Source organism: Scyliorhinus torazame, chromosome 21 (assembly GCF_047496885.1).
Source record: "Scyliorhinus torazame isolate Kashiwa2021f chromosome 21, sScyTor2.1, whole genome shotgun sequence".
NCBI classification, from domain to species: domain Eukaryota; kingdom Metazoa; phylum Chordata; class Chondrichthyes; order Carcharhiniformes; family Scyliorhinidae; genus Scyliorhinus; species Scyliorhinus torazame.
In genome coordinates, this window is record NC_092727.1 from 93,075,690 (window position 1) to 93,089,262 (window position 13,573).

A 13,573-nucleotide genomic window follows, 5' to 3' on the forward strand; every position below is an offset into this window, starting at 1 on the left:
GCGGGACTGGCCAAAAAATGGACGGCCGCTCGGCCCATCGGGGCCCGGAGAATTGCTGGGGGGAGGGGGTGCTGTGAACAGCCCCCGACCGGCGTGGCGGCGATCCCGCCCCCGCCCGAAATATGGTGCCTGAGAATTCGGCAGCCAGAGTCGGGGCGAGATTCACGCCTCTCCCCGGGGATTCTCCGACATGGCGGATTATGGTCAAACAAACACTACTATGAAACCAATTGGCCAATGACACTCAATCGATCTTCTGTGGATTTCTCTTCAGTTCCCCCCAGGTGATTGTCATGCAAATGTCTCCAAATTCCAGTCTAAAGGACACGGATTAACATCTTTTCACCAATATTTTACATCAGCTCTTTTCTTCAACTTTCTGTCAGCTGCTTTCAGCAAGGATTCGCCTCCAGGTTTTCCAACTCTTATTTCAGCATTACTTTTTCTTGAATTGCCACAGCATCCAAACCTCTACAGAAAACCTCAGGTACTTAGTCCCCAACAGAAGACTACTGTTTCCAAAGGCTGAAATACAGACACTAAACTTACCATGGCTTCAGATATGTGGCTTGTCTATAGCCAACCTCATCAGCTCTTCTCTTCCAAGTCTGACCTTCTCTTCAATGAACAGTACCTTGTTCCAATGGCAATTTCTCTTTGTTCCTTTAACTTCCAACTTCCTGGAAACTTCTAGTTTCTAGAACTTACTGTCCTTTAGCTTCTCAGGAGCTTGCTTCCATTCACATTACTCCATTATATGGCATTCCTGCTTCTAGCAGAGCTGAGAGCTTTTCTCTCACTAGTTTCTTATCACCAACTGACATGAATTCAGCTAAAACTAATCTCCAAAAGTCTTCATACGCCCTGAAGCTGCTCCCGGTTGCTAAGCAACATCTCATTCTTTCCCCAAGCTCGTGTTTACTTTTCACAGTTTACTTTACAGCCACAGTTTGAACTGAAAACAAAACCCCCATATATACAAATACCATTGTTTAACATGAATCTGACTAGAGTCTTATTTCCCCTTCTTTACACAAACTACTAACCTAAACCACTTAAATCTATATTATTTCTAATATTTAACAAGACAAATATAGATCACTTAAATCCAAAGAGGTGTTATCCTTAAAATCATGAGGGATTTAGACAATATATAGGGAGGAATTGTTCCCATTGACGAGTGGTTTGAGAACTACAGAACACCAATTTAAGATGATCGGCAAAAGAGATACATGAAGAAAAACATTTGTGTGCAGTAAGTAGAGAGGATCAATGCACTGCCTGACTATATGGTGAGGCAGAATTCAGTTGTGGCTTTCACAGGGAAATTGGATCATTATCTGAAGAGATAAATGTTGCAGGGCAATGGGCAAAGGGCAGGGATGTGGCACTCGCTGAGTTGCTCTTGCAGAGAGCTGGCAAGGGCTCAATGGCCCCCTTTTGTTCCACAACTGTTCTGTAATTCTAACACTGCCAGTTTTATTAAGTAAATGTTGGGCAGAAGTCAAACTGCCAATTAAGATTTTATATATTTAGATGTAGATTTAACAACTAGCACTGAACATCTTGCTCTAGCTAGGGTAGTGATACAGTTGGGAATTGCTATACCAGACAAGTTATAGAAGGGGGGCAAAATAGAAAAAGTAAAACTGGGAGGAGATGGCTGCATTAATCCCATCCACTCTTTCATCACCAATTTTGTGAATGCGTAACAGAGAGGAGAACCCCTTTAAATCAGAGACATTAGAATGTGCACATAGTAGAGTTAGCAGAGTAGCTTCACAGCTCCAGGGTCCCAGGTTCAATTCCCGGCTTGGGTCACTGTCTGTGTGGAGTTTGCACTTTCTCCCCATGTCTGCGTGGGTTTCCTCCGGGTTCTCCAGTTTCCTCCCACAGTCCAAAGATGTGCAGGTTAGGTGGATTGACCACGCTAAATTGCCCTTAGTGTCCAAAAAGGTTCGGTGGGGTTACTGGGTTACGGGGATAGGGTGGAGGTGTGGGCTTAAGTCGGGTGCTCTTTCAAGGACCGGTGCTGACTCGATGGGCCAAATGGCCTCCTTCTGCATTGCAAATTCTACGACCACTCATGAACTTCACAAAGTAAATGAATTTTAAATTGTTGGAATTTGAAAGGTTCGTTTCAGGGTGCACTATTGATTTCTAACCTCGGTCTCCCAGTGAAATGGATGTGTGCAGGGAGTGCAGATTTGATTAGCGTGGAACTATAGCCCCAATTTTATAACTACTAATTAAAATATGCAAAAATTCAGATGCAGGAGACCCATGGTGTCCTGATCAACAGTCTCTGCTCCTCACTGGGACCACCCAGTTCAAGAATCGGCGCTTAATTTTGCCACCTGTGTCCATAAAGATGTAAACAATGTACGTCCTTTGTGCCAATTAAATGCACCATTTGCGTGCAACCTACCTCACGTCTCAGTTAGTCCGGTTCAGTGTTGTGTTATAAGATTTCGGCAAAGCTGACCCGCAATTGTCAGCTGCATCAATTTCTACACATGCAGAATCAGGCTTGGCAAAGTCGGGCTGGTTAAGAAATGTACCAAATATTTTGGTTAAGTATGTAGTTGAGAAAACACTCTTAATAAATCAGAGGCCTATTATGTGCATAGATAATAAGTTTATTTTATTTCATGCAGGAATGCGAAAAAGTTGGTGGTAATTGCTGCAAGAAGTGTACTCTTACCCACAATGCAATGTGCAGTAATGGACTGTGTTGTCGAGGTTGCCAGGTAAGATGGTTGCTTTGCCGGTACAACCCAGTCTAACAGGTAATTCTGTGAAATCTACTGACAATGTTTTAGTCTCCTTTTCCCCATGATACCCTCCTTGAAGCACAGTCTGAACAAACAAGGTGACGGTCTGTTCTCGGTAAGAGGTGGTAGTGTAGTGGTGATCTTACTGGATTAGTAATTCATCAACTAATATTTGGGGGACACAATTTTAAATCCCGCCACGGCAGCTGGTGCGATTTAAATTAAAATTAATGAAAAATCTGGAAATTAATGTTAGTTTCATGGTCTCCATCACAGACTATCATCAATTGTTGTAAAAACCCATCTGGTTCACTCATGCCCTTTAGGAAAGGAAGTCTTCCATCTTTACCCAGTCTGGCTGATGCATGATCAATTACACTCAAGACGAAGTGATTTCATAACTGAAGGCTTTAATCTACTAGAACTTGTTCCCCAGCAGCTTCGGTACAGAAAGTGAAGGCTGCTGGGATGGCACCATTTCTTATACAGGCGGAGCTATGTAACAACAGCCAATGGTAGACTCCTGGGTCTAACCAATGGTCATCAGCCTCTTAGGTACCGCAATACCTGGTACTACCACACTGGCTTATATGTGACTCCAGACCCACAGCAATGTGGTTGATCCTTAACTGCCCTCTGAAATAATAATAGTACCATGGTTAAATCAATTGTATGCAGCGAACATTCTGGTAAAGATTGTGCTAATCCAGAGGAGAGCAGGTTGGGCTGAGTTTGCCTGTGCCCGTTCTTTGTGAAAGCCATTTGATTGGTCCCGGCTCCTCAGTTCTTTCCCCAATTTTGTGAAGACTCAGCGCAAAATGATTTTAGAATGTTGGCATAACAAACTATCGATCAGGAAATGTTTGACCAATGTATCTCTTCCAAACCAAAAGGGGACATGAACCATGGTGTCATGTCAAGCATGTGTTGGGCTATTCTGAGGCTAGTTGTCGTCACCTGTCCCTCGATTCGAGGGTGATGTCTATACTCAGGGTCTTGTGTTTCTGCACTGGTTTCCATGTGACTGAACAGGCCGATTCTTGACCCACAGATCTTTGTGCAGTTTTGGGCCTGGACACAGTGGCCAGTCCTTCTAAGTTGATTTTACAGGAGTTTTGCCAGAATACATGTGAAACTGGCTTCGAGGACACTAGCGTTTGTGTGACAGTCATCACACTGAATCTGGAGGGTGGGCGGAGGCTTTGCTGATGGAATTTCCCCATTGCTCATATGTGTCGCTGATACACAATCCAAGGCTCGCTCCAGTACAGCAGTGTTAAAATTCAGTTCTTTCTGTCCAGTCTGGTCTCAAACAAAAGACTGAGTTCGGATTATAGATATTATTTTAATTTTGTTCACCCGGCTTGCAAGCTCCACTCACTCTGATAAAAAGGCAGGAGACAACATGTTCCTTGAAACTTCCAGAGCGAGCCAGACAAAAGGAGGCAAAACATTTGTTCTCATATACATACATGCAGTATCAAGTTCCACATACACGAATACAAGATTCTTATAGGCCCTTTTCCCACATTCCTTGACCTGGCCAAATAATCTAACCTTCACTGTCACTGATCCCGATAGGCCAATTACACATTCCTATCCCTTGGACCTCTTTCTCCCAGCATTCTTTGCAGCATTCTTTGTGCAAAGAACCGGCCCTAATAGCTTCCCATCCCCCTCTCGCCATGCTTTGCCCATCTCTTTGTTCACTCCCTGCAACCCGAATTAATGTCTTGATGCACGATCAATAACTACTAAAACGAGGTTGTAGTACAACTGAAGGCTTTAATAAGCTAGAACTGTTCCCCAGCAGCTCAGGTACAGAATGAGGGCTGCTGGGACAGAGCTACCATGCTCTACAGCCAATGGTAAAACCCCTAGGTTTAACCAATGGCACTTCAGTCTCTCAGGTACCGTAATACCTGATAATACCACATTCACCCCCTGTTAAAAAAGAGTCCGGCGGGGGTGGTGGTCAGCAACTACAAAATGTAACAACATGGTATAATCAGATATGGAGGTACCGTGATACCTCCTTACAGTGTTTAGTGATTATTTACAAGCATGTCAGACATGTATATTCAGTGTTTAATATTTATAGATCAGTTAAAATGTTGAAATCAGTCAATCGTGTGACCTGGTCGTCCTCTGCGATCGTCTGAGCCTCGGTGGTGACTCCGGTGGGGGCTTGGGCGTCTGCAACTCCGGGAGCGTGGCTTCGATCTCCATGGCAGCTTCGTCACCCCTAGACGGCGCTTCGGTGGTTGGGAGGGCCTAGGCAGGGGCGGCAGGAGGACTGATCCTCCTGTAAGGTGCTGTGGTGGAGGTGGGGGGGGTGGGGGGGGACTGGTGGCTGGGATGTACGTGGGGTTCCGGCAGGTGCCAGGTCCCGTAGGGAGATCGTATCTTGGCGGCCGTCAGGGATCGCCACATGGGCGTATTGGGGTTAGCGTGTAGCAGATGGACTCTCTCGACCAACGGGTCCGACTTGTGCACCCGCACGTGTTTTCGGAGCAGGATGGGTCCGGGTGTTGCCAGCCAAGTCGGGAGCGAGGTCCCGGAGGAGGACTTCCTGGGAAAGACAAGGACACGTTCGTGAGGTGCCTGATTGGTGGTCGTACAAAGCAGTGACCGGATGGAGTGGAGGGCCTCCAGGAGGACTTCTTGCCAGCGGGAGACTGGGAGGTTCCTGGACTGTAGGGCCAGTAGAACGGTCTTCCAGACCGTTCCGTTCTCCCTCTCTACCTGTCCGTTTCCCCGGGGGTTGTAACTGGTCGTCCTGCTCGAGGCGATGCCCTTGCTGAGCAGGAATTGACGCAGTTCGGCGCTCATAAAGGAGAACCCCCTATCACTGGGTATGTAAGCGGGGAAACCGTCTAGGGGTGACGAAGCTGCCATGGAGATCGAAGCCACGCTCCCGGAGTTGCAGACGCCCAAGCCCCCACCGGAGTCACCACCGAGGCTCAGACGATCGCAGAGGACGACCAGGTCACACGATTGACTGATTTCAACATTTTAACTGATCTATAAATATTAAACACTGAATATACATGTCTGACATGCTTGTAAATAATCACTAAACACTGTAAGGAGGTATCACGGTACCTCCATATCTGATTATACCATGTTGTTACATTTTGTAGTTGCTGACCACCACCCCCGCCGGACTCTTTTTTAACAGGGGGTGAAAGATTAACAGTGCAAAGATTCTATGGAGGGCCTTGATGACGGTGGTTGCGGTCATGTCGGGCAGGGGATGGCGAATGGGAACCGGGAGTACTCGTCAATCACGTCCAGGAAATACGTGTTGCGGTCGGTGGAGGGGAGGAGGCCTTTGAAGTCCATGCTGAGGCGTTCACAGGGACGTGAAGCCTTAATCAGGTGCGCTCTCTCTGGCCGGTAGAAATGCGGTTTGCACTCTGCGCAGATTTGGCAGTCCCTGGTGGCCGTCCTGACCTCCTCGCTGGAGTAGGGCAGGTTGCGGGTCTTAACGAAATGGAAAAAGCGAGTGACCCCCGGGTGGCAGAGGTCCTCGTGGAGGGCTCGGAGGCGGTCCACTTGTGCGGTGGCACATGTGCCGCGGGACAGGGCGTCAGGAGGCTTGTTTAGCTTCCCGGGATGGTACAAGATCTCGTAGTTGTAGGTGGAGAGTTCGATCCTCCACCTCAAGATCTTGTCGTTTTTTATCTTGGCCCGCTGTGCATTATCGAACGTGAATGCCACCGACCATTGGTCAGCGAGGAGAGTGAATCTCCTGCCGGCCAGGTAGTGTCTCCAATGTCGCACAGCTTCTACTATGGCCTGGGCCTTCTTCTCGACTGAGGAGTGGCGAATTTCGGAAGCATGGAGGGTACGGGAGAAGAAGGCTACGGGTCTGCCCGCTTGGTTGAGGGTGGCCGCCAGAGCTACGTCGGACGCATCGCACTCGACCTGGAAGGGGAGGGACTCGTCGATGGCGTGCATCGTGGTCTTTGCAATGTCTGCTTTGATGCGGCTCAAGGCCTGGCGGGCCTCTATCGACAGGGAGAAAGTTGTGGATTGGATCAGGGGACGGGCTTTGTCTGCATAGTTGGGGACCCACTGAGGGTAGTAACTAAAAAACCCTAGGCAGCGCTTCAGGGCCTTGAGGCAGTGAGGGAGGGGGAACTTCATAAGGGGGCGCATGCGTTCAGGGTCGGGATCTATAACTCCATTTCGCACTACGTAGCCGAGGATGGCGAGGCGGTCGGTGCTAAACACGCATTTATCCTTATTGTATGTTAGGGTAAGGATTTTAGCAGTCTGGAGAAATTTTCGGAGGTTGGTGCCGTGGTCCTGCTGGTCGTGTCTGCAGATGGTAACATTATCGAGATACGGGAACGTTGCCCGTAGACCGTACCGGTCAACCATTCGGTCCATCTCGCGCTGGAAGACCGAGACCCAGTTAGTGACACCGAAGGGAACCCTTAGAGCCACCCGTCTGCCTCGAAAGCAGTGTATTTGCGGTCACTAGTACGGAGGGGTAGCTGGTGGTAGGCGGACTTGAGGTCCACCGTGGAGAAGGCCTTATAATGCGTGATCCTGTTTACGAGGTCGGACATGCGGGGGAGAGGGTACGCGTCCAGCTGAGTACACCTGTTGATGGTCTGACTGTAGTCGATGACCATCCTATGCTTCTCCCCGGTCTTTACCACCACTACTTGAGCTCTCCAGAGACTGTTGCTGGCTTCAATGACCCCTTCCCTCAGTAACCTTTCGACCTCTGACCTAATAAAGATCCGATCCTGGGCACTGTACCGTCTGCTCCTGGTGGCGACAAGTTTGCAATCCGGGGTGAGGTTCGCAACCAGGGAAGGCGGGTCGACCTTAAGGGTCGCGAGGCCGCAGACAGTAAAGGGGGTATACGGCCGACGAATTGGAAGGTCAGACTTTGCAGGTTACACTGGAAGTCTAAACCCAGGAGTGTAGCCGCGCAGAGGTGGGGAAGAACGTAAAGGCGGAAATTTTTGAATTCCCTTCCCTGGACTGTGAGGTTTGCTAAACAGAACCCCTTTATCTCTACAGAGTGAGAACCGGAGGCTATGGAGATTCTTTGATTAACAGGGTGGATAAAGAGTGAACAGCGCCTTAGCGTGTCAGGGTGTATAAAGCTCTCCGTGCTCCCAGAGTCGATCAGGCAGGACGTCTCATGGCCGTTGATGAAGACGGTTGTCGTTGCTGTTGAGAGTGTTCGAGGTCGAGTTTGGTCCAGGGTCACCGAGGCCAGATGCAGTAGTTGTGGATTTCGTTCAGGCAGTGCGTGGTCGGCCGAGCTGGGGTCCTGGGGCATCCAAGATGGCGTCTCCCATTGGTCGCACATGGTGGTCGGGGGTGGACAAAATGGCGGCGCCCATCCGTCCAGCGTGGTGTCCGAGGGACAAGATGGCGGCGCCCGGGGTCCGCACGTTGGCCTGGGATACGGGGGTGGCGGTGGCCGCCCGGGGCCCCGGGAGAAGTTCGCTGTGGCGGTCCGGAGTCGCCGCGGGAGACCGCGGCCACCGCTTGTGCCTGGCAGACTCCCACGAAATGTCCTTTTTTGCCGCACCCCCTGCAGATGGATATGCGGGCCGGGCAGCGCTGGCGGGGGTGTTTTCCCTGCCTGCAAAAGAAGCTGCGGGGTCCATTGGGGTTGGCAGGCCGCCTTACAGCGCAGGCCTGCGGGGAAGCGGAGAAGGTCTCTGGGGCGGCCGCTGCGGGAATCCATGCTGCCCAGGGGGCCGCGGCGCGGTCGGGCACGTAGGATCGGGCGTTCTTGGAGGCAACGTCCATGGACCCTGCAAGGGCCCGTGCCTCCCTAAGTCCCAGGGTGTCTTTCTCTAAAAGACGCTGGCGGATTTCTGAAGGAGCTCATACCTGCTACAAAGGCGTCCCGGACTAGAAGTTCCGTGTGCTCGCTCGCCGAAACTTGCGGGCAGCCACAGCTTCTGCCCAGCACCAATAGCGCGCGGTAGAATTCCTCCAATGGTTCCTCGGGGTTTTGTCATCTTGTTGCAAGCAGGTGACGAGCGTAGACCTGATTTACTGGGCGAATATAGTGTCCTTTTAAAAGTTTGATTGCTGCATCAAAATCTTCCGCCTCCTTGATAAGGGTGTAGATCTCTGGGCTTACCCTTGAGTGCAGGACGAGCAATTTCTGCTCCCCCGAGGGTGTGCCTTCAGCTGTCTCCAGGTAGCCTTTAAAACACGCCAGCCAGTGCTTAAAGATCGCCGCTGAGTTCGCCGCGTGGGGACTGAGTTGCAGACACTCCGGCTTGATTCGGAGGTCCATCCTTTCTACTTAAATCTAGCTTATTAAATTGATGCACGATCAATAACTACTACAATGAGGTTGTAGTACAACTGAAGGCTTTAATAAGCTAGAAGTGTTCCCCGGCAGCTCAGGTACAGAATGAGGGCTGCTGAGACGGCATGGGTTCTTATACCCCGCCTATCAGGGTGGAGCTACCATACTCTATAGCCAACGGTAAAACCCCTAGGTTTAACCAATGGCACTTCAGCCTCTCAGGTACCGTAATACCTGATAATGCCACATGTCTATAATGCCTTATCCTATTTCTCTGCTTTCCTATATTAGGGTATACTTCTACACTATCCTAACTGGTCATCCCAGCCTAATGCTTTTTCTTTAGTTCAACTCCTCATTCTCTCCTTTTATCATTCTATGATAACGCCTATGCCGCCTCCTAACCAACATTCCCTTTCGCTACCCGCCGACAACGGAACTTTGTGGCAGGTTCATTGGCCTGCCGTCTGGGTTACGCTACTCCTCCGTTCAGTACAGGTGGAGAACAGACATGTTATATTTTCTTTCACCTCTGCCACGAGGGCCTCTATTGCTAGAGAAATGTTTGGGTAGGTATTCCCCATAATGGTCAAAAAGTGTGCTAACAATTCGCCAGACCAACAATATTCCTGTTGCTGTCTTGGTCCAAATTCGGATTTTGGTTAGGCATACAACTCCCAGTGTCCATTATAAACATCCCCGGGTTAATAACCTGCATCAATGTCTGGCCTGAAAGACCGTCCCACAATTTATTACATTCCGTACATAAACACCTCGTCACATTTTTACAGCCACTGGCTCTCCGTCCGGGTTCCTTCTGGTTTGATGGTCGCCAGTAACGGGATGTCATCTTGGTGAGTGGTGATGGGCCGAGTCTATCGGCATCATCCAAGCCATAGTCATCTTACAACACATATTAAGGCATCCAAATGATTATACAATATACAATTATAATAACAAGTATTATCAATCCATGCATCAGGTAAAACCCATGACCGAGCTCTGAGAGCTGACTCTGAGCTGAATCCTGCTTTAGGATTTATATCCCCCTTCTAGTTGTACTGACTAGCAGCTATCCCCGATCCTTGTCATGTGTGTATGTACATGTCATGATTTGTAAACTGTGCACGGAAATTAACTGTAAATTCATCCATCCCGCAGACCAGTGGCGATAGACTCTTTGTATTGTTCTTTCCTCAAGTCCAATCACCGTGAACCCCAGCTGTCGCTACTCAGGAAGGTAACACAATAGCTATATCCGTGTGTTCCACTACCTCCAAGGCATCTGACTGCTTTGGGGTAGCAGCACTGTAGAAGCTTCCTCATGTCCCTTAGGAACAGCACACAACTCAGTCCATCAGCAACCAAAAAGGTTCTTATCCCTCACTGGTATTTTTTTTGGAAGTGCTTTCTGTGTCTCATTGGAATGGTAAATTATGACATCATGTACTATCCACTGATTATCTTGCTTTATGAATTGCAGAAGCTTTAATCAATCCTGTTTTTATTCCTGACTTCCTCACACTAACGTCTAACATTGTACTGAACCATGTAGTCTGCCAGCCCCTGTTTACATGAGACAATACTCCGTTTTCTTCAAATCCCTTTTGTCCATTATCATTTTCCTTACATCATGGAGTGTATACTTGCCATTATTTGTTTGTTTGTTTTTTTACTTTGCAATAACACCACTTGCACATTTAATACAGTCAACTTTTGGGGTTACAACCCAATTGAATACATAACAGCCCCTAACACTTACAGGAGATTTCATCCGTAATAACTATTACACTCTCCAATGCAATATTGTTTGCTGCATTGGTTACAAATTTCCCACTGTGGCATCAAGCTGCCAAAATTCCTAAACTATCGGCATTTAAAATGCGGGGGTTCCTCGTCAGTCGTGGCTGTCTGCCGAGACCCTGAATCACTCCACCGTGTAGTACATACCCCGTGGAGACCACAGATCATCCATCAGCTAATGTCCAGTTCAAGATGTCTGACCGGAGGTTTCACTCTTCAGTAATAGTTTGATATTTTGATTTGTTTCTAACCCGTAAGGTTTTTCTTCCGGGCTCTTGTCATTTAATTCCCTCAAATATGTAGCCAATTGTATCATTAATATCCCCCCCCCCCCCCATACTGTCTAAAACATTCTTCTCTGGAGTGTCGTTCTCGTTCTTCGTCTGTGTTATTTTTGCTTCATCTGAAAACCAAATGAACAGGTCAAAGGCGGAGAGGGCCCGATTTCTTAACTTGTATCTTTCTATTCTTGTTAGGATGTTCCAGAAGTGCCCTCTCCAGGACACCGGATTTCCATTCAATTCCCTTTTTTTTTTCTCATCCTTGACGTACATCATATGATTAAGGCCTGTTAAGCCTCCTCCTCCTATCGTTGCACCCCTGAGTGAGACTCGAAGAATCTCAAACTCCTCTTTTGCTAACTCAGTGATCCAAGCGGGTCGAAACTTTCCCTGATACATGTTGGATATTGCTACTGCATTTACTTTAATTCCTTTAATTTTGATTACAACTGGATTTTTATGAAAGTAATTTACAACCATGACATTTTCACTTTATCATCTGTCCTATCGATGCTGCTAACAGGTTTCAATTCCCTGGCATCCCACTCCACTGATTATATAATACTAGTAAGTGCAGTAATCCCCTGCCACTCACAACCAAACATTCCTTTTCCCTTGTCCGAGCGGTTTGGGGATATGATCTATCCTGTGGCACGGCATCATTGCAGTGATACAGTCACTAAACATTGTTAGGCTAATTTTACGTCCCCGGGTCATCCCAACATCTCTGAAACGACGTAATTCCTCACTAATTGGTACCACAAGTTTGTCACGTCTTCACAATCCTGCACATCCTTTCCCAATCACTCTGTCGCAGCTTGGTTTTCTCTGCAGTAATTACAATTTATCATTATCACACCATCCCATGGTCAAAAGCTATCATGTGGTCACAAGCTTTAATCATCAGTGTTGCCTGATATTTCACAAAACAATCATGACAAACTGAATTCCCCAAATTTCCCTGGGAGCTGAAGCATTTCCCCATTTCTGTTGTTCTAAATGCAATATCAACTCACCTGACTGCTCTATCTCTGCCATTCTCCCAGGTCTCATATGATTACTCCTTGTCCAAACTACTGGGCTACAAAATGTGCCACATCCTTGACATGATGTTTCATTATGTTGACAATCAATCATTTTAAACTGGGGTCCATTAATAACAGCCCGTGACCTATCATCCCATATTCTCAACTCCTTACTGATTAAGTTTCTTTGTTTGCTGCAGATAGGTTGCTTATGGATTATAATAATCCCCCTGTTACTCTTGAATTGGGTCGGATGTTTTAGTTCTGATATAATTCCTTTACTCCAGATGCCACTGATTTTCTAATTCAATGTCCCCCGTGCTGCTATCAGCTTTGATTAAAAAGTACAAATTGCTTTTGCTGCTCCTAGGAAAAGGATGGCCTGCATACTCTAGTGACCATTCTTCCATTGGTGTCTCAGTTTTTTTCTATGCTACTCCCTGTTTCTTTACTCCCTGTTTCTCCACCATTTTCTTCCCTGATTTTTTTTTTTAAAATGGATGCCCATCTGGCTTGTTCTTCGTCCTTCTTAACTTTACTACCATCCATATATACCACCCAAGCATTTCCCAACTCTGTTCTGCTAACTGATTTATCAAGTTTCTGTCCCTTTTTAATGTTGTGAATAAACATTAAGGCAGGGTTTAAAAGAATGATTTCCCATCTTTCCCATCGAGCTGTATTCGCACCTTGCGGACAACCCTGTCTCTTGGTCAACTCTGTCAATTCTAAAATTCAGTTGTGACATAAATTTTCTGCCCGGCTGATAAATTTTTAATCTCTGCTATCCTTTTTGTTATGGCTGCCAGACACTTTGCAATGTCCGAAAACTTTTGTTCAGCCCTTGCCCAATTTCCTGTCAATGTTTGATAGGTGTCTGAGTAGTATGATTAGCAAGCACCATACCATATCCATTTGCGTACAGATCAAATTTAATGCTCAACTCGTCCTATTCATGTCTCTCCTCTAATGGCCCGGATGTTGCTACTGCTGGTTTTAACTGGTCTAAACGCCTCTGTGCTTGACTGGTCCACCTAAAATCCCCTTTCAAAATTTCATAAATGGGTCTAGCATAAAGACTAAAGTCTTCCACTACTGATCTCAAGTACCCCAAAATTCCCATGGTTTGCTAAACCCCGTTTCGTGAAACGGGCGCTGCGATTCTCGCAGCTTTCTCTCTCATCCCAACACTGGCTTCCCCACCTGCCCTTGACACTGAATACCCTAGATAGTCGACTTCGCTCCTGCCAATCTGGCATTTCTTTAACCCTATCTTAAATCCTGCTTCATTTAGTGTTTCAATAGTTTTGGTCAATCTTTCAACATGTGTCACCCTGATCATCATCTCTAATTACCACATCATCAATATATACTAAAGCCAAATCATCT

General features: G+C 47.3%; 1 protein-coding gene across 4 annotated transcripts in view; it reads left to right on the top strand.

Moving 5' to 3' along the window:
• adam11 (ADAM metallopeptidase domain 11) overlaps positions 1–13,573 on the top strand; it is a 256,822-nt gene that overhangs the window by 187,781 nt on the left and 55,468 nt on the right. For all 4 annotated transcript variants that reach the window (XM_072487068.1, XM_072487070.1, XM_072487069.1 and 1 more), the window contains exon 17: positions 2,658–2,750. In XM_072487068.1, coding sequence (XP_072343169.1) covers positions 2,658–2,750 — 93 coding nt within the window. The remainder of the gene's footprint in view (positions 1–2,657; positions 2,751–13,573) is intronic.